The 21,777-nt window shown below is 43.1% G+C and overlaps 1 protein-coding gene across 1 annotated transcript in view; it reads left to right on the forward strand.

Moving 5' to 3' along the window:
* The first annotated feature begins 2,231 nt into the window (after nucleotides 1–2,231).
* Nucleotides 2,232–21,777, forward strand: part of DNAH9 (dynein axonemal heavy chain 9) — a 319,894-nt gene continuing 300,348 nt past the window's right edge. Inside the window, exons 1-3 of the mRNA XM_088468617.1 lie at nucleotides 2,232–2,676; nucleotides 18,068–18,261; nucleotides 21,146–21,304. Of these exons, the coding sequence (XP_088324743.1) occupies nucleotides 2,320–2,676; nucleotides 18,068–18,261; nucleotides 21,146–21,304 (710 nt within the window). The 5' untranslated portion in view covers nucleotides 2,232–2,319. The remainder of the gene's footprint in view (nucleotides 2,677–18,067; nucleotides 18,262–21,145; nucleotides 21,305–21,777) is intronic.

Raw genomic sequence — 21,777 nt, forward strand, 5'->3', positions numbered from 1 at the left:
GATACATGTTTGCGGCAATGTGGTTGCCACGTTCACTGTGCCTATAATCCGGCCCTGTTCCTCTGGGTACCCATATATTCTGATTGGTTAATCTACCTGGCCTACCAGCAATAGTATTGCACCTTTTGCAGCTGGTACAAAATGCAGAGGCCAGGCTGTCAACTAACCAGTTCTGTTCTTGCCACATACTGTAACACCTGTTATCTACTCCCTTCACTGGCTGCTTGTAAGATGGAGAATCTATTTCAAGATGGGCTTACTGCAGAGGTTCCCAAACGCTGTCCTCAAGGCACCCCAACAGTTCAGGTTCTACAGATATCCATGGCTGAACACAGGTGGTTAGTGGTGGGGCGAGCTTTTAGCTTTGTGGCTCCGACTCTATGGAACTCACTTCCCTGCATAGTATTAGAGGCCTCCACTCTAGAAACCTTCAAGAGTCAAGACCTACCTATTTACTCAAGCATTTCACTAAAGTCCCTTTACTAATGTTTTAATGTTTTTCGTTTCTATTAAGCAAATTTTGTGTTTTAAATGTAAAGCACTTTGTGTTCTACTGAGAGAAAAGTGCTAAATAAATTACATTATTATTAATTGGCTCCCAACAAAAATTTAACCCTAGTGTAAAATGGTATGCAGTCGGGAAGCCGGTGGACCTAATCCCGAATGCTTAGTCCCGGCGAAGGTTAAGTGACAAGCCTGTAAATGTAGACGCCTGTCATTTTACCGACGCCGGGAGACCGGCGCCCGGCATCCCGATCGAAGGGATCCCGGGTGCGGACAGCTGCGGGGGGGGGGGGAGGTTTAGGGCTCCCGGGGGGACTTAGGGTTAGGCACCCCCTCGGGAGGTTAGAGTTAGGCTAGGGGGAGGGAGGGTTAGGCACCCCTTGGGGGGAATTAGGGTTAGGCACCCTCCTGGGGTACTTAGGTTTAGGCGATGGGGAAGGGGGGTTAGGTTTAGGCACTTAGAGGGGGGATTAGGGATAGGCACTGGGGGGAAGGTTAGTGTTAGGCACCCCTAAGGATGGTTAGGGGAGGGAATTAGGTTAGTCTATACTTACCCTAGGGACGATCAGGATTTTCACCCATGTCGGGCAGCCGCTGTCAGGATTCCAACCGACGGACTTGCATCCAGCGGTAAATCATACCGATTCCGTGTAAAAGTGTGTGCATGTACATGGTAGGGAAGATAGATTGTAAGCTCAACTGGGGCAGGAACTGATGTGAATAGCTAAATATTCTCTGTAAAGCGCTGCAGAATATGTGTGCGCTATATAAATAAATGGTAATAAATAAACATATACATGTTTGGGCATTTAAAATGACGTAAAACAAACATAATGGCGGGAATTCAAGTAAGGGCAAATCCTTTCGCCAGTTGAATCTGCGCAGCAGCTGGATCTTGCTACCCCATAGGGTAGCTAGCACTTTTGTGCAAATCGGGCATCCCCCCCAATATATTGATCTCTTACAAATATATATTTTTCTATTTGCAATCGCTTTTAACAAAGAACAGAGTAACATTTCACAGCTAAGACAAATAACAAGACAGCATAAAGCTGGATACACATTTAACGATGTGTACCCAGCTGACCCAGCGCGGGTCCCGGCATTCGCATGTGCATACACACTTGGGAGCAACATCGCCACAGCGGGGGCCTTGCTGTATTCGGCAGCATGGCCCTTGGCGGCGATGTTGCCCGTTGGACCCGCATGTGGGAGCGCGCATCGTCAGCGACATTGAGTGTACACACTAGACGATGTTGCCGACATGTCGTCCGGCCGGATCGGATGACATATTGTCTAGTATGTACCGGCCATAATAGTTTGCTGTTCATACATTACATTCCAGATAAGATCAAGCTACTAGTGAGATATTGATCTAATCTTAGGTTTCCAAAATGCTCTTTGCTGTAATCAGCTTTGTTGGAATAACATAAGTGTTACATAGTCCAATAAGGTGTTAAAATCCGTCAGCTCTTTTCTGTGATTTTGATTTTTTAATGTGAATAAAATCTTGAATACCATATTTTTTTACATTTCATCGTTTAGGTCTTGTCTAACTAGTTCGTCAAAATGTGTCTGTAGTTACAAAGTTTTGAGTACAATAGTAACCTAACCACCTGTGTCTCCTCAGCCTCCCCGGGAGAGAGACAATTGTCCCAACAGCAGCAACCACAACTCCTTGCAACTTGTTGCACACAAACATAGTTTCCATAGCAGCTGAGAAAAGAACGAGGTGTCTGACTAAACCGATTCAGTCCTCAGGCTCAGGCACAGGACTCATGAACTGAAAATCTCTGCTCCCAGGACGCATGCAAGATGGGGGAGCCGGTGACTGCCGCTGTGGACAGGAGACTGCAATTTGTGGAAGAATATGTGCTGAAAACTCTAAAACTGAAGCCTGACCGCTGGCAGAAATGCATCTCCAGCGAGGAGAACAAGTTGATCTTTCAGGACTTTTTGGAAAAGGCAGATCAGTTAGTGCTGATAATAATTTTGAACCCAGCTGGACAGCTAGTTCCAATGTTAGAATTTCCTTACTCTGTTAAGAATAAAGCAGTGTATTTTCTGAAGAGGAGCAATGCATTAATGAGCTCAGATTCAATGAAGAGTAGTTTAATCTACGGGGACCTGTCCTACACTCCTCTTGATCACTTTTCTGCCCTGGTGGAAGAGGTAAGACACTCCTATTAATGATCTGCTAAATCTGCTGTTTATTAGGTTTTAAACATTTCTCAGTATGGTCACATGGGATGATAAGTGGCCAAATTAGGTTCAGTCACAAAACATGTTCTGTTAGGGCTAAACTACTACTATATGGTTGATCTCTACAATTAATTAAATCTTTTTGTTACTAGTTACTAATCACTGTGCTACTTTATGCAATTAACCATATTTATCAATCTAATAATTTACTTGCAGTGCTGCAGACAGGACACATTGGGGTCAATTCAAATAGGGGGTTGGTGGTTATCTGTGATTTAGGGTTGTATTAATGATTTTTTTTATTCAGTTACTGCATAGCTTTGTGTATCCCCACTACGTACCAACAGCCTAATGCAGGACAATTCACAGATATATTCTCCTACCCTCCAACATGACCCCTTCCACCCAGTACAAAATGCTCTGCTCCACCTAATTATTGATTGTAGTCACCTGTATTGAACTAGATGGGACAGGTGTTTCAGCAAGGTGTCTGCAGTCATAAATTAAGAAAGAAGCCCAGAAGCAGAGCAGTTTGTACCGGATGGAAGGGGTCATGTTGGAGAGTCTGTATTCTGCAAAAGCTAATTACGCTGCAGATCACCGTCCCCATTATTATCAGTGGGACTTCAATCTGAACCCTGTGTACCAAACTCCAAATTGGCCTCCTTGGTTTATGGCATCCTCAGATAGCATAAACCGCTTTGTCTATGTCTTGCAGATACCTCTCTAGGGGGTATATTTTACTAAAGTGAGAGTATTTAGAAGTACTTAGCAACCAATCAGATTCTATTTCACATTTTAACTAGCAACTTCTGTAAGATAATAGATAGAATCTGGTTGGTTGCTATGGACAACATCTCCGCTTCTGAAAACTCTCACTTTAGTAAATATACCCCCTGCAGTGCAGTATCAGATTCTCTTGAGGAGTCTTTCAAAAATGTGATATGTGGTCTTGGAAACACATAATGATCCCGTTACAGTTAAAATCAGTTTTAGAATATACTTATACTTGCATATTTCCCTGATTTGCTTTCTGGGAGAGCAGGAGAAGGGTAGGGAGTGGCACTATGAATTGTGACACTGCGGCTTCGCACCTCCTCAACATTTTGCCCTGATCCTCTGCATTAAATGGAGTGAGAAATCCAGGTGGGAGGGGCACTATGGGGTGCTATGAATGTAAGTGTCAGTTGCCCTGTACCCTAAATTTGGTAAATTATTTTATGAGATGTTTATGAGAATGTTTTTGTAATCCTTTCATTGGGTGCGCTACATATTTTAGTTCTTAAGAATAATACCATACTTAGTTCTTCTCCTTATAGTTTGGAGCCAAAGAAAACCTGCCAAATGATTTGTAAAGCTCCAATTATAAAGTTCTAGTATTTTGGAACCATACTACGCTGGGTCACTAGTTATTGGCCGGCGTTGCAGGTTTTTTTTTTCCACTTGTCTCGGATTTTCCCCCTCCGTCTTCCTGTTCTTCATCTCTGTACCCCTCTCCATTTACCTGTATCTTATCTCTTTTCCCCATTGCTCATCTTTGTCCCCCTCACCACAACCTCCACTCTGTTCCCCTCATTGACCCTGTCTCTCATCTGTCCCCTCACCTCCACTACTGTCTCTCATCTCTGTCCCACTTCCCTCTCTCATATCTCTGTACCTAATGTAATTTTCTCTTATCTGTCCCTACTCCACCTGTGGAGGGGGACAATCCTCTCCCACCGGTGGACCCCTCATCTGTGGGTGGCGGTACTGGCTACATATGTTGACTGGAAGGAACAGTCCTTTTCTAACAGCCCTAGGTAAAGTATACAGAAGAGAGTCTGTGTCTTGAAGTCTGCCAACAAGTGACAGATATGAGAGGTATGAGGAGCGGCTTTCCTGCACCTAGTCACATGTTGGTGCCAGTCAAAGCAGGGTGATTTTGTGCCCTGTGCTAGCCATGTCCTGAACACGTAATACCATGACATCATGCCAAAGGGGTGAGGCCGCTGCCACCAGGAAGTACAGTACTGCCCGGAGTGTCCTTGGTACTCTCTGGGCGATTGTACAGGCTGCCAGGTGCATGCCCTGAGCATACATTCCAGGCACCTTGAAAGCCAAACGCAGTTGCGGTATGGGCAGCGATGGTGTTTCCCCATGGAGGTTATACAATAGATAAGCAGTTCTGTTATACTGGCAAGACTAATGCTGGCCACACACAAATCAATCCTTCCGTTTAGGCCGAAAACTTGTCAACATGATCACCATCCACTAAGACCAACCATCAGGTCAGTAACTGAGTCACAGAGGCCAATCTAGGTGACTGGTAGATTACCATACAGGCTAATGAAAGTTATCTTCCAACTGCATTTTCCATTATACTAAAAGAGTAATTATAAGGTATCATGGCCATTTCGGGGCCACACCACAATTATCCAGCATAAGCATTGTGTTTGCCTTAGGAGAGTTCACCCTAATGGACAGTCCTGAACAGTGGCGTCACAAGGGGGGTGTGGGCTGCACCTGGGTGTCACCTGCCAAGGGGTGACACCAAAGTGTCAACTCCTCAGTGACAGGAGCCGGGTGCTGTACTGTAGCATTACATGCAGCACTCATCTCCTGACACAGTGAGGGAGCCGACACTGCACACAGAGTGGTCCCCGGATACCATGCCCCTATTCATGAGGTCATGCCCCCTTTTCGCCGGGCGCACGGCTTCGGCGCGCACACAACCTTCCCCACACCGTCCGTTACCGCGGGGAGGGACACCAATGGTCCTGGATGCACCCAGATGTGCTGGTTCACCTGTGCTCCAGTAGGAGTTACCTAAAATCCTTATTGGTTAGATCAGAGGTTCCTGTCCTCAAGGCACCCTAAAGCTGGGTACACATTATACTGGACAATTGGCTAATTTCCGATCGGGATAACATATTTTACACATCGTCCAGTGTGTACGCACTCTTGTGCATCGTTCATAATAGGCCAATCTGAAGATTTGAGGAATGACACCATTCTTCTGGATGCGGTGGGGGAACAACATATCGGGCGGTCGCACACCAGGTTGTGCAGTATGTACGGACCGCCCGATATATCGTCCAGTTGCATCTGCCATGGCTGTGGTACACACATCAACTAGTTTATACCTAGTTTAACAGTCCAGGTTTTAACGATATCCATGCTTGACCACAGGTAACTAATATTAGTGCCTCAGTCAATTTGATTTAACCACCTGTGCTCAACCATGGATAGCTCTAAATTCTGGAATGTTGGGATGCCTTGAGGACCCCGTTTGGGAACCTCTGGGTTATTTTTTTGTCATAATAGACAGAGCAGAATTATGTGTCATTATTATACAAACATTTCTGTAGTTTTCATAGCAGCACAAGTATAATGTAGAAACAATGTATTGATATACTTTGTCTTTCTCATGTTACCTTTATACCCTATCATAATGTCCTGTAGTCAGCTCCTAATTATAGACAAAGACTATGCAGCATAAGTAACTATTCCTCCATTCCAGCTACATTTATGATGTTGGTTTGTTTAAATTCATGGAACTACATCACCAATAATAGTAGTACGGATTGCAATCGCAGCTGCGAATCTATACGGAATGCAGCTTATTAAATATGCAAATGCCTGCCAAAGCTCAGCCGGCCTAAAGACTCCCACTGCTGCTCTTTCATATCTGTCCAATCTCGCTCATTTATGCACGCCCAGGAAACGGCGTTCAAAAGGACAGGCATGTCTGCATTTCTCTGACCACTCCCCCATCACCACCCCCAAACGCTGACATCCACTCACTCACTCTGCGAAGGGTCCCTCTGTGCATTCGTAATCGCAGTGCTTATACGCATGCACGATGGCAAACAATCGCACGATGTACGTCCGTAGTTGCACTTGTGTTCGGTACTGTATCAGGCTCTGAGATCGGTGAACACAGGCCCTGATTCAGAGCCGGACACTCTTTATGTGCGCTCTCTCTGAATCTGGCCGTTTTTTATTTTCCAAGCCCCCCGCCTCCTGGCCGCTCGCTAAGCTGTGGGTGACCACCCACAGCTTTAGCGGGCGGCCTGGAGATGGTTGCGATTATCGCGACCGTCGGGCTTGCGACGAGACCCTTGTGGTAGGGTCTCGTCCACCGCAAGCCCCAGTGAACTTCCTGCTCTATTAGAGCAGGAAGTTCACTACTGACATCACTGGTGATGTCATTAGGGCCGCCCACAAGCGGCAGGCGTTCCTTCTGGCTGCCCACAAACGGCAGGCGTTCCAGGAACCCCCACTGCACACCTACAAAACGGGGCGAGCTGTTAATCACAATCGACAGCTGCCACGTCTCGTAGTGAGTCCGCTACGGGGCTCGCGCGTGCGCACTGCCCCGGCCATCGACCCGCTTGCGAGCGCGTCTGAATCAGGCCCACAGAGCACTGTCACTAAAAATCTGTCTATCCTGCTGTACTTTTGTAGCAGTCTGCCCCCTATTGGACTGTCTACACGCCTGTATTACTATTTTCAGACAGAGTGAAAATCAGTGCCAGTATGCATTACCTGATCCCCACTCATAATGCTTTTTTTCTGCCATATAGATATCACAGCCATTCAAGCTACATTTCACAATGCTGTGACTGCAGGTGAAAGGACACAATGGCTGATCTTGATTCTGTGATTCTTTTGGAACTTTGAGATTTTATTTAACCCCTTCTCTACCATAAAATGGTTTCAAACTCTGTAAAGCGGGTACTTGACTCAGGCTTATTCACTAATATGTGGGGTCTTGTTACCACAAGAGTGTCTATTACTTTTCATTAATATAATTATATAATTCTAACATAGAAGTTCCATCTGCTCTTGTACTTTTACTCTAGACCTGATATCCTATTAGCTGATTAAAATGTGAGCTTCAGCAATTAGATTGAAACTCCAACAATGCTTTATATTATAATAACAGACTTCTAGAGTTACCAACCGTCGCTTTAATATTAGATTGTGCTTTTACATAACTCTTATTGCATGGATCCATTAATTTCAGACCAGCCCTGTGGTATGCATCACTATAACATTTCTTTAAGAGGTGAATGGGCTGGAAAATTAATACAAATTAGCCTGTGTATTGAATTTCATTAATTAGACAGCGGCAAGGTTGAATGATCTTTTGAGTATTTTTGTAAGCTGGTGCCAGCTTGGTAACCCTTCTAACCAAACACACACATATAAACCGCTATAGAAGCAATGTATTAGTATCAATTATTCAGTCTTTCACCACTGACTAAAATGTTTAATCTAACAAGCAGTGAAATGTTTACTGGCATTGATTTGTTACAAGTAAACAGACCAGGTGAGGTAGGCACTCCCTACTGTGAATAAAGGGACTCCCAAGGTTAGCTCAAGGTCATACTTCGCTAGCACCATGAGATGCTAACAACATTGACCGCTATCTTTGTTATAGCTTGTAACACTTGTTTTGAATGCTTGCTGATGTTTTGTTACAAAAAAGGCACATATTTATTTGTTTGAATTTTTTGTTTGAACTTAATAAAGAACTTAAGAATAATGTGCAGCCTCTTGCAAGATTACAGGGTCACTATATGTGAACCCTGAAGTGTATCAGATTGCCTATCACTATCATACAGGCCCAATTAAAAATACAACAACCGATCAGACTATAGTTTGTTTTTTGTATGCAGTAATCAGTTGCTATGGGATGGAGTACACTGAGCACATTGCACCATGTTATTAAATCGGCCCCATGGTTTATTTTAGAATACTGTCTTGTTTTGCTGCCACTGCAATGATGTCTTTCATTTACAAACAAACCACACTTCACTGTAAATAGTGCAGAGATAATGGGTTAACTGGCTAAGTGCAAACACCGTTATTCAAGAAAAGTTATGTGTTTTAATTGCCATGGTGATGGTGACAGACAGTGCATCGTCTCACCCAGTCCCCCACTGAGAGCAAGTTCCGGACTGACATGCATTCATCATTGTATTGTAGCACAGCCAGAGCAAATATTCTTTGTTAATTATTCATTAATTTCCCAGCATATTGGATACAATATCTTCATTACTGTATATTTAAATTAGAAAGATGAAACTAATTGACATTTTATTGATATCAGATAGGGGAAAAAAGGGCAAGATTACAAAAATACACCCTTTTCCTGGTTATATTTATATAGTGTAATTTACACAACCCCATAAAATTACTGCAAAACTATATTGTCAAACTCTGCCATATAGATATATAATACATATACTTTTCTCAAGGTTTTTAGTCGTTACAGGGTCAGAGGTATGATTTAATTTCTATTTTATTTTAAGCTTTCTTCACAAATGTCTGACCCCCAGGAGAGACCTTCAATGGGTCACCGTATATTTCCAGCATCAATAGTTCCAGTGCAAATTTAAACTAATAGACTAGCCAAGGGCGAAGGCAGGAAAAGCAGGATTTGTATATAATCACACTTAAGTCTTCCAATACATTGGCGATGGATTGGGCCAATTCCCTGATATCCAGACGGTTGGGTGAGGGCATCCGTGAAATCTAACATGTTGGATTTCACTTATTTGCCGATCACAATCAAAATATGATCGTCATCAGCAAGAACATGAAGGATTTCACCAATTCTCAGTTGGATCTGTGATCATTGATGGCCGCTGATCGACATTTCCGACCGCTGGATTGGTGGTTCCAGTCGGATCGGGGAATCGGTGAAGCCTGATGAATGGGGCCTTTACTTTTGCCCAGAAGTGAGATGCAGCAAGTTGCTGATGGGGGGAGGGCACTTTGCATCATTAGGTCCTGTACCTTCCTTATAGACCCGCAAGTCTTATGCTGCACCAATATACAAATACCTCCCATCGATCCCGATTTCAGCAGGACAGTCTCGCTTTTCGGACACTGTCACACCCACGTGCCACTGTGTCCCTCAGGAGGTTGGGGGACACTCTGTCACTGCTGCTTTGCAGAGCAGCAGTGAATAGGTGCTGCATGCATTGTGCGCGCATTCAGGAGACAGGATAGACCCTATGAAATTATTATATTCTGTAGATTATATGTACTGGAAAATGCAGCTGAAGCCAGGAAAGTCCTAGGGTGATAGGATTAATAATCACGTAAATGGTAAAACAATTTGCCCTAACACTGGGCATTACAAATAGCAGCCACTATAGTGACTAATATTTTAGTCCTCGCAACTAGATTTTACAAGACCCGAGTAATATTAGAAATATAAAAAAATAAATCAGTATCAAAGCGCTCCTCCGGAGGTGGTTGTTAGATTGGGTGGATGTGCGCAGAGCGCCTGTCACATGAGGAGAAATACGTGCCTAGAAGATGCCACAAAGTGGGTGTCTGGAGTCATATGTCGGGTACACACTAGGGTGTCGAAACTGGATTATTGGCTGAGACAAGATCAGTTTAAAATTGAATCGCAGCGACACCATCTTGCGACTGGCCGCAAGACGCCATTTTGCGAAATGGCCGCCTAAGCGCCATTTTAGATAAACTCACACTTTAGTACATGTGGCGATAATACTATTCGCATCATGCGAATGCATCTGTGACCATCGCCATAAGTTACGGCGATTCACTAGGAGCCTATTTCATGACTTTACGTATTATAAAGGATATAATTCAGGAATGGCTTTACAGTATGTAAAAAAATTGGATTGCATTAGATGAATAGAGCAAATGGCTACAGGACAACTAGCTTGTGTAGATAAGCTTCCTGGACAGTGTCTGCCCTCACTACACGTGGTCTGGCTCGAATACACACCTACATTAGCAGGCTTCCTGCAATGACATGATTTCAAAGACTAGAGTGTCATCTTAGGTCTGTCTCTTGTAGCTGGGCTATTTGCATTTCACACAAGAGACTGGGAGAATAAAGAGCTTTTCTTTTGAAACCTGGGACAGGTGGGGGGGACTGCTGACAGAGTGGGCATGTGGAACTATCTGGCTCAGCATGTCACACTGCTAAGATGTTCACTTAGTGAGAGTTAAGTGCACCCTTCCTCATACACAAATTAATACGTCTTTATATCAAACCCCGAATACTCACACATTACATATTCACACATAAGGTTTAATAAGCTTTAAAGTATATGATTTAAGTTGGTTCAGTTAGTTTAAATGCTGAGAAATAAAGATATTTGATAACTAAAGTTTTATACATGCTAAGAAAGCCGTGTTTGGTTTCGAACTGATGCGTACTCTTTCAACAGAATTCCGGTACTATCGGTGTGGAGATCGCATCATGCATTCCCAACTTATGGACCGCAGAGAGTACAAGCAAAAAAAATGTATATTTTAGGACCAACTGTTAGGATGCAGCATGGGGAGACGGGAGGGAAAAGACCCTCAGTTGTTAGAGGCTGGGCGAGTCTATTTGAACCAGCCTGTTAAATGCACTGTAACATATGCTTCTCCCCTGGGAACCAATGGCATAAGCAAGAAACTTCTCTATTGTCCTGTCTATTCTGGGGAGGTATAAACATGTGTGCTCAAACACTGGGTCTTTAGTCTTCTTGCTGAATGCTGTTTGACGGAGGTTTTCTTTCTGAATGCCGTGATCTGGTCCAGAGGCGCTGCGTATGTATACTGTACTTGGGTCTGTATAATTCCTTTGCGCTAAATTGTACACAGATCATAGCGTGTAACTGACTGTACTTTTACTTGAATAATACTTTGTGCTTCGGAACCACATGTTCTGAGTCTGGAGTCTCTATTTATTGTATGACTGCATACGCAAATTAGCGTCATCCTTAGAGGTTTGTAGGAAGGATTTTAGAAGGTACATGCAGGGGTATATAGAGGTTCATTTTAATATCGTCAAGGGTGATGTCATTATGATTTTGCCAAATCACAGTGTGTATGCATGATATGCCCATTCCCGTAGTCATATGAGACATCGTCAGGTCTGATGTGCTGCGCACCAAACCTGACGATATCGCATGCGGACCCATTCATATTAATGAAGGATGGGTGTTCATTCCGGATGGGTGAACGAGTGTTCGTTCCGTCATTTATTACATCGTTCTGATGTGTATCTGCAGTACAATATGTCGGACTTACGAGCTGACATATCGACCCGGTACACATCGTCCAGTGTGTACCCACCTTAAGGTTCACCGGCAGTATTGAACTTGCTGGTGTCGGCAGCTGGGTCACTCCACGGATGACAGAACGACCACGGTGTCAGCCAGTGAGGGCAGGGATGTGCAGGCTCGGATAGGTTCGAATTTTCCCACCAAGTTCGGATTTTTCCCACCAAAAATCGGGTCTCAGAAAGAGGCAAAATGTCATCTTTCATGGACTTTTGTCCAGGAATGATGATGTTTGTCCATGAAAGATGACGTTTTGCCTCTTTCTGAGACCCGATCTTTAGCAGGAAAAATCCGAACTTGGCGGGAAAATTCGAACCTATGCGAGTCTGCACATCCCACTGTGTACACACTAGACCATGTGCCCGATATGTTGGCCCAACATATCGTCTAGTGTGTACCCACTCCGGACCTTCTTCCTGCGCCTGCAGCACTGTCAGTACAGTGAATAAGAGAACTGTAACCTTCAGTGCAGTTGTACACTGACAGAGCAGAAGACCACTCCCCTCTCGGACCTTCATTCTCACACTGACGGCTACAGTCATAATGGGCATTGAATTTGTGAGTGACTGTATTTGGCTTCATTTAAATGTGTGGCAACCATGATTTGGGTGCACTATAGTGTGGCACATCATGAATTGGGGACCAGGGACATAAATGTAGCAGACTTTGATGGCCATTGAACGGTCAGGTGTGGTAGTCTGGTGGAGATCTGACGGGCTTTGAAGGGGCATGATGGTGGTCTATACAAGTTTTCATATATTTTGGCTGTGGACAATGGCCCTCATTCAGAGCCACTCGCTAGCGGCAGTACGCTCGTTCCGAGCGATGTTCGCACATCTGCGCATGCGTACGGATCGTTATACGCATGCGCGAACCAGTCAGTGCGGCCGAAATTCATGTGCTCGCAAAATAGCGAATGCCTGATAATTTGAGTGACAGGATGAGGCGTATGTGGGTGGTAACAGGGGAAGGTGCTTGAAAACGGGGAGTGGAAATCAGAACGCAGGCGTGCTTAAAGGTCAAAACGGGCGTTTTATGGGTGTGCATATTTAAAACAGCAGCGTCATTGACCACGTCACTGGGTTTTTTTAAAGCCAGAACTGTTCGCAAAATTGTGGTAGCAAAAACCAACCACAAGAATAGCGAGCAGTTCATACGCTGGTCGATGTACTCGATTAATCTAATAAATAGCGGACATGACGTATGGTGCGAGCGGCCAGGGGGCGTTTTTAACAAATAAACGAGCGTATGTTTTGCTCGCTCGTTCAGACTTAGAGGTGTGAACAGACTGCAATTTGCGAACGGATCATTTGAATAGCCACCCCTTGTTTTTGAACGAACGACCGCAAATAGCGAACGGCTCTGAATCAGGCCCAATGTTTTTTAAGCTGACTCCTAGATTTTACAAAAAATTTACTAACTCTGACCTAAAGTGCATGGGTGAAGCTAGCCTTTCTGTAACTTGGGCAAATACTCACCCCGGCAACCTCCCAACCCATTCTGGTGAATAGTAGTCACCGCCTACCTATATGACCGCCATATACTACACACAGCATTAGCAAACGACATATACTACACACATTAGTGACTAACATATACTACAGACAGCATTAAACAGCTAATTATATCCTTCAGTCTCTTAAAAAAAAATAAAAAATAAAACCTTAATCCTAATTAACACAGTAAAAGAATTAACCCCTTACCCCCCTATTCTTAGTGTTACCTACCATAAACTATACCCAAACACCCCCTCCCCCTATACCCTAACTTATATGCTAGAACTTTCGACTGCTGAACCTGTCATTCTCCTGTAGCAGCCACACAGCATTACCCAGGATGCAGCTGACTGTCAAGCATGTTCCACCGAGGCTGCTGCTGTCAGTGAGTAGGAAGTGGGGCCATGCACAGAGAGACACGGGTGACAGGGGCTGTGCAGCCTATTGCAGGGGAGGCAGCCTGGCAGGGGAGGCAGCTGCACAGATGGTGTAATGTTTAGCAGGGCCATAACTAGGGTGGTGCGACCTGTGCCGTGGCACAGGGCAGGGGCTGCTATTCGGGCCTGTCAATTTTCTGTTTATAATCATTCTCCTTATAGCTTCCTCTTCTTTTATTCCCAGCATCTCCTGGACTCCCCTATCTCTTCCCTGGCCCTTCCTCTAAGGCCATAGCCCTCTTTCGGGTGCATGTCTTATCTCCCTATTTTAAAAAAAATTGGGGGGCTCCAATGCACTTTCTGGCACAGGGCACCAAAAAGTCTAGTTACGGCTCTGATGGTTAGCATTGCTGCCTCACAGCACTGAGGTCGTGGGTTCAATTCCCATTACAGTCCTAACTATGTACAGTTTGTATATTCTCTCTGTGCTTGCATAGGTTTCCTTCGGGTGCTCCGGTTTCCTCCCACACTCCAAAAATATACTGGTAGGTTAATTGGTTCCCAACAAAATTAACCCTAGTGTATAAGTAGGTCCGTGCACATGTGGTAGGGAACATAGGGCCTGATTCAGAGCCGTTCGCTATTTGCGGTCGTTCGTTCAAAAACAAGGGGTGGCTATTCAAATGATCCGTTCGCAAATTGCAGTCTGTTCACACCTCTAAGTCTGAACGAGCGAGCAAAACATACGCTCGTTTATTTGTTAAAAACGCCCCCTGGCCGCTCGCACCATACGTCATGTCCGCTATTTATTAGATTAATCGAGTACATCGACCAGCGTATGAACTGCTCGCTATTCTTGTGGTTGGTTTTTGCTACCACAATTTTGCGAACAGTTCTGGCTTAAAAAAAACCCAGTGACGTGGTCAATGACGCTGCTGTTTTAAATATGCACACCCATAAAACGCCCGTTTTGACCTTTAAGCACGCCTGCGTTCTGATTTCCACTCCCCGTTTTCAAGCACCTTCCCCTGTTACCACCCACATACGCCTCATCCTGTCACTCAAATTATCAGGCATTCGCTATTTTGCGAGCACATGAATTTCGGCCGCACTGACAGGTTCGCGCATGCGTATAACGATCCGTACGCATGCGCAGATGTGCGAACATCGCTCGGAACGAGCGTACTGCCGCTAGCGAGTGGCTCTGAATGAGGGCCATAGATTGTAAGCTCCACTGGGACATGGACTGATGTGAATGGACAAATATTCTCTGTAAAGCACTGCGGAATATGTGTGCACTATATAAATTACTGGTAATAAATAACTACCGGATCCCCTACTGTGTGACTGTGTTTGATAAACCTGGCTAACAATCAGGGAAAGAGTGAATGGGTGCATCTAACATAACCTCTCCAATACTAGTTAGGCTATGACGTTTTCCAATAACTTCTAACCTTCTTTCTCATTCCTCTTGTATGAGGCAGTAACACCCTAATTGTGTGGACTCTTCACCACAATTGGAGCCTGGAAGAGTGGTGTCAACAGGGACCGCTGAGCATTTCTTTCTGTAGAGTTTGCTTTCTAACACAAATGTCCACCTGAACATAATGAGGTTGTCCAAGGAAGGTGGAAATTTCTGAGTAGTCAGCTTGTCCTTTATTCGTTGAGTAGTCCTTGCCTGAATGTTGCCATCTGTGCTTCATTATTCCACTATAATTCTGACAATATGATCTCAATGTGAAAATCTTATTGGTTTACTATACCAGAGCCTTGGCATAGACCAATAATTCCTAAAGCCACAGAAGAAACACACAAAGGCCCTGATTCAGAGCCGGACGCTCTGAAAGAGCGTTCGCTCTGAATCAGGGCATTTTTTTTTTTTTTGGAACGGCCTCCTGGCCACTCGCATAGCTGTGGGTGACCACCCACAGCTATTGCAAGTGGCCAGGTTGATGGTCGCGATGGTCAAAACCATCGCGACCATCGGGCTTGCGACGAGACCCTTGTGGTAGGGTCTCGTGGCCGCAAGCCCCAGAGAGCTTCTGGCTCTAATAGAGGCGGAAGCTCTCCCACTGACATCACTGGTGATGTCAGTGGGGCCGCCCACAAACGGCAGGCATTCGCATGGGAACGCGTCCGTTTGTGAAGCCACCCCCATGCCACACCTCCAAAATGGTGCAAGCTATCGATCAAAATCGACAGCCGCCCCATTTGGTGCGAGACCCGGAGCGACTGAGCGCCCGTCGGTATCTGGGTCTCGCGCATGCGCACGTCGGAGCCGGCTCCGGCGTGCACTTGCGCAGTGGCCTAACATCGACCCGCTCGCGAGGGCATAGCGCTTGTGAGCGGGTCTGAATCAGGCCCAAACTGTTTCATTACAATCCTTTTGAATGCTTCGAGAAGGGATGCACAATTGTGCTGAGGCAGGTAATTTATTTTGCTCTCAGAGTGCTGAAGCCCAGGGTAAAGCTTGGATAGAAAGTAAAGATTTTATTTAGGCTACTTTAACCTTCTTGGATGGAATATTTCCTGGAAGTAGCTCAAAGAATTTCACTCTGGTTCAGAAAGCCTCTACAGGCCTTAGGATTCTTGTCATATTTGAGCGGAGAAGGAATACTTTTAGTGGTAGGTACCTGAACAAGAACCGGTGAATGAGGAAGGTCGAACACCTGGGGGTTTATTTACTAAAGTTAGAGTTTTTCGAAGTTGAGATGTTGCCCATAGCAACCAATCGGATTCTACTTATCATTTATCTAGCACCTTCAAGAAGATAATAGCTAGAATCTGATTGGTTGCTTTGGGCAACAACTCCGCTTCTAAAAACCCGCACTTTAGTAAATACTGTACACCCCTGTCTTTGATTATATCCAGACTAGTAAAGAGACTTACCTCCTGTTTCTCGACTAAGTCAGAAAGATCTTCTACTTTATAAGGTTTGCTGGAGTTGGGGCAGGAGCCTAATACCCTGGCAACATGCTACTTTGTTGAGCAGGTTTAAATAATATTGGGCAAACTTGGATTGGTTAGTCTAATTTTCAGTGTCACATGACCACTCCTTTAAAACACTGACAGTGCAGACAGCAGCTGTCAGATTACACAGAGGAGTGTTTTGTCTAAAGAGCGTCTAACTGTTCTAACCAGAGAGAAATGACTTAGTACAAAATGACATTGTTACACCAACAGTTGTTGTATTTGCCAAAACAGGAGCAAACTAAAATGAAAGTCAGAGATGTTAAAGTACCAATGACATCAATGAGACATTTCATGTTCATGAGAACATGAACTATCCCTTAACTGGGTTGGGTACACGATCGTCTGAATGCTGACTACATCCCCTTCACTAGTGAGCCATTGACAACAAGGCACAGAGTTCTCAGTACAAAGTTGTTGCTAGTACATAGTGAATTGATTAATCTGCATTTTTAAAAACTAAACTCACTGTATTACTGCTATATTAATTGTATAACGCGCAAAAACACTGAAAAAGCCTTTGAGACTTTTCCTTTCTGGGCTTGGCCACAAGATAGCAGTGTTGCCATAAATACACATTGCTGCCACGATTCTAAGTTCCTTTCATGTGAAAGAAGTATTGGAAATTAATGTTTGGACAGATGCACAATGAGCTTCTCTTAATGGGATAGTGCAGTAACATGGATCAAATCAGTTTCTTTAGAAAAGCTCATCTAGCTGGAATATGTTTTTTGTTTACTCTTTTCATATCAGAAAAAAATATGAATTTATTGCTTATTTATGTGGAGTCTGCAATTAAACACTGATTCTTTGTAATAACTTAACAATAGGAATTTGAAATTGTTTCAATCACAACTTTAATAAAAAGTAAGGGGACTGTTTTCTTGTATTGATACATTGATTATTGGTTCAGCCCACAAAGTAACAACTTCTACTGTATAGGTGAAGGAATCTCATTGCTGTTTGCTCATTGAGTAGAACAAAGCTTCAGATAGAACTGTATAGGCATTAGAAAATGTTTTCCTAATTCCTTAAACAATTTTTAAATAAGTAAAAAAACAAAAAAATTTTTTTTAACATTACATTCCCTAACTTGACTTAATATTCCATAATATATATCCAAAAACATAATAATGTGCTTGTTACTGATGCTAGTTACTTGAATTCAACAGACATTACTGTAGGTAGTTTAAAACCAGAGGAATCTGTTAGTGACCCTATTGTGGGTGACTATTCATTTCAGGACAGGGATTATAAGTGCTAGAACTAAAAACAACTGTGACCATGTGTACAGCAGCCTACAGGATTGTCTTGTCAGAATTCAAACAGAGACTGCATAGAATAACCTGAACACATGCATATCTTGTATTTTAGAGCACCAGGAGTTGTCATCATAGCCAGAAGATAATGTTGTATCCCTCTTCTATTCTAGATCGTGGTCCCAATTTTGGGCAACCAGAAGAACCATCAAAATTGGCCTCACGTGGTGTCCCAGGATGTAATACGGCATGTGGACAACTTGAAAAGTAGTGTCTTTGTGATGGTGGGTCAGGTCCGAGGGAAGACGTTGCTCCCTCTTCCGTCAGGTTCAGAGAAAGTGGAGTACATCAGCTATGACAGCGAGAAGTAAGCAGTGACACATGTATCTCCTCACACATTACCCTTATCATCTGTCTAATCGGTCATCATCTGACTAATAAATCATGCTGAGAAGGTTTAGTATTGATCATTCAGTTCAATCACATTGAGTGTGTACAGTATACAGTGTATATGTGTATATACTGTACAGTATATCTGAAATTAATTTCACTGTAACTTTTTTTTTTGTGAACTTGGATTAATTTTGGGATAAAGAAAAACTTTTATTATACAGATTGATCCTGAACAACTCACTCTGACATAAACCAGTTTAACGTTATTTATTGCTGTTAAGTTGAATTTGCTGCACAGGTAATAGAGCAGTTTGTATATTGTGCTGGAGGAGAGCAGTGATTAACCCTTGCAACAGCTGCAGGGACACGCTATATGACCTCTATAAATCACCAGGCTAGAAAAGACATTACTAATGCTGCCGCGCGCAATAGAAATATTTATCACATTTTACACTGGCTAATTGGAACTATTGTGTTGTTCTGCAATCTGGTTTATGGAGCTATCGATTTGTGTTTTATGTTGATTTTATTTGAATCAGTTATACGGCTCAGTTAGAAATGTGGTTTATTGATACGTTACAAATCAAATAACAAGCATTAAAAAGTTGGATTGTTGCCAGTAGCGGCTGACTATCATGGCCTCGTAATGTCAACCCTTTCATCTGTGTCCTATCTGCACTTGGTACACAGAGAAATGGATGAAGTGGAGGTTGTAGTTCACATGTGCAAACTCTGCATGTGTGTATCAGTGAGCCAATGTTAGTCTGAGTTTTGTAGGACTTGTCGACATTCAGAAGGTCAACATCTAGAATGTCGTCATGTTCTGAATGTTGACAGTCAGAAGGTCGACATGGTCATTAGGTCGACAATCAATATGTAGATATGTATTTAGGTTGACATTGGTAGAATGTCAACACATTCAGGTTGTCAACATTTATCATGTTGACACCAAAATGTCAACAGAATTTTTTTGCTGTTATTTTCACTTAACTTTAAACCTAACCCAAACAATCAACAAAACAACAATGTGTTAATATCTTGGTGTCTGCATGTTAAATGTCTGAGCGTGTCAACGTTTTAGCCATGTTGAACTAGCTGCATGTCTACATACGGGGATGGTTCAATAAATAAGGTAACAAGACCTCTCATTGTTTAAATTTATTCAACTCCTACATATACATATAATGAATAGTATGGCCTTGGTACAGATTATTTTTCCATAACGTTACACAAAGGTATCTATCCCGGCATAGAAGAAATCAATGTCAAGTGCCTGAAGTCAGGAAATTACTGTTTACTGAACTTCACAGTCTGTTGCAAATCGCCTTTTACCCAGCTGTGTCTTCAATGGTTCAAAGAGATGGAAATCACTCGTGCCAGGTCATAGCTGTAGGGAGGATGGGCCAGTACCTCCCATCTTTGACCAGCCAGATTGCTGCTCATCTTGAACATCCGTCCTGCCGTTATCAAAGGCAGTGCACCAAACCCAAACCTGTTTCCGTGACATGACGTTATCACCATACACCGTACACCTTGACAAGTTGGTGATGAATTTCTGTTGCTGATGTGCTCTTTACACACAGAAATGTAATCACACTACGCACGTAAACGTTTGATCACGTTTCCGCCAGCCCTACCATCTTACAACTGATGTTGGCACAGTATAACTGATATGAGGTGCAGTCTAATGGCCATGAGGGAAAGCAGAGGTCTACCTACTCTGGCCTGGTGGAAAATTAGAATAAAATAGAGAACATTACACACCTGAAAGGTCTTGTTACCTTACTTTTTGACCACCCTCGTATTAATTGTCAATCTAAAGACCATGTTGACAGTATGTTGACAGTTAACACACCATGTTGACAGTTAACACACGATAATTAATGGATACCCATGTTACAATTCAATAATTTTTGGGGTGCCCATTTATTATCGCGTTTGTCGCGCCCAATTAGACTGGGTTTAGCCACATAAAATGGCTAAACCTGTCTAAAGTCCTGTGCTCGCCTCCTCAGTTCTGTATTTCTTTTGCCTCAAGATAACTTGTCACTGTTTGGAAGGGAATAGCTTACATAAAAGGAATTTAAAATACATGGCTCTTTGGGTGGACCCTCCAGCCCAGTAGATACCATTTCCTGGATTATCTTTCTGTGCTCAGCACTGGACAATTATTGCCATACCTCATAGTTTTTTGGATAGTATTAGTAGCTGTAATTGTGCTTAGAATTAGGCTGGATCCTGTAAATTTTTTTATAGTTGTAATAAATGTACTTTTTTACATTGGTGCTGTGAACTGACCCTGACATGCAGTGAGAAGCTATTGTGTGTTTATCTTGAGGATGGAATATCATTTATTGTGTTATACTGAAATTTGTAGTGCCACAGACTACCTTTTTAAAGGTTGATGTGATAAAATACATTAGCTGATGACAGCAGCATAGGCTAATGATAATATAGAAATTCATATTTATAGGATATAATTATCAGAAGCCCTTCTTGTATTTAGTCTTTATCTGCAGTGTGTCAACAAGTATTTGATGAAAGATAAACAGAGAAATAAATGAAATGCTCACAGCAGCACATATTCTTTCAGGAGTTGTTGTAGGCACTGACCTGTCCACTTGGAAATGTGTTTGAATGGGCAGGGCTGCAAGTGCCAGGGAAAGTATTATGAAGTGGAGTGGGCAATGAAGGCCGTTGGGAAGCACCAGAGAGATAGTTATGTAGTGTAGGAACAAACTCCTACAAAACAGCAGATTAGTGATATGTAGGCCCTGTAAAATGGATACAGAAATATTGTGGTGTCAAACGCACATTGTCCATGAAATGACGTTCATATATCCAACTTGTTACCTTAGCAGTGACCACCTAGACAAGACAGTGGTCCATGCTATTGAATCTGCAATCATTCAGTGGAGTCATCAGGTGCGTGGTGTACTGCAGAGAGAATCATCTGAGCAACTTTTACAAGGAAAGAACCCAAACCCCATTGTAGAGCTTGATTTCTGGAAAAACAGGTACTGTAACTCTGAATTTTAGTCTCACTTATCAGATAACATTTGGCTGCAAGACTGACAAGCACACATAGACATATACATTATTAATATATAATTAATTAGACATATATTTTAAGCTTGGTCTTTCTCTTTTAAGAAAGGAAATTATGTCTGTTTGTTTGGAAAACAAGTAGCCTCATATCCTTAGAACTTCACTATCAACCGGACATTCAGGTGACTTACTGTAATTAGATGATACATGCTGTCTCCCAGATACTGGTAACTGGTGTTTGTTCTTCACTGTTCTCTACAAACGTGACATATTGAAGTCCTAAGTATTGTGTATACAGTATATGTTTTTCTTATGGTTCTACTGCCCTCTAGTACTAACTCTATTACTTCCTGTAAAATGTATGTTTTGTGTGATGTAGTTATTATCCACCAGCAGAACCAAAGAACTTCCTTCAGTACCATGGATATAGCATAAGCTGTAT

Source organism: Taudactylus pleione, unplaced genomic scaffold (assembly GCF_031769625.1).
Source record: "Taudactylus pleione unplaced genomic scaffold, aTauple2 ptg000012l, whole genome shotgun sequence".
Lineage (NCBI taxonomy): Eukaryota > Metazoa > Chordata > Amphibia > Anura > Myobatrachidae > Taudactylus > Taudactylus pleione.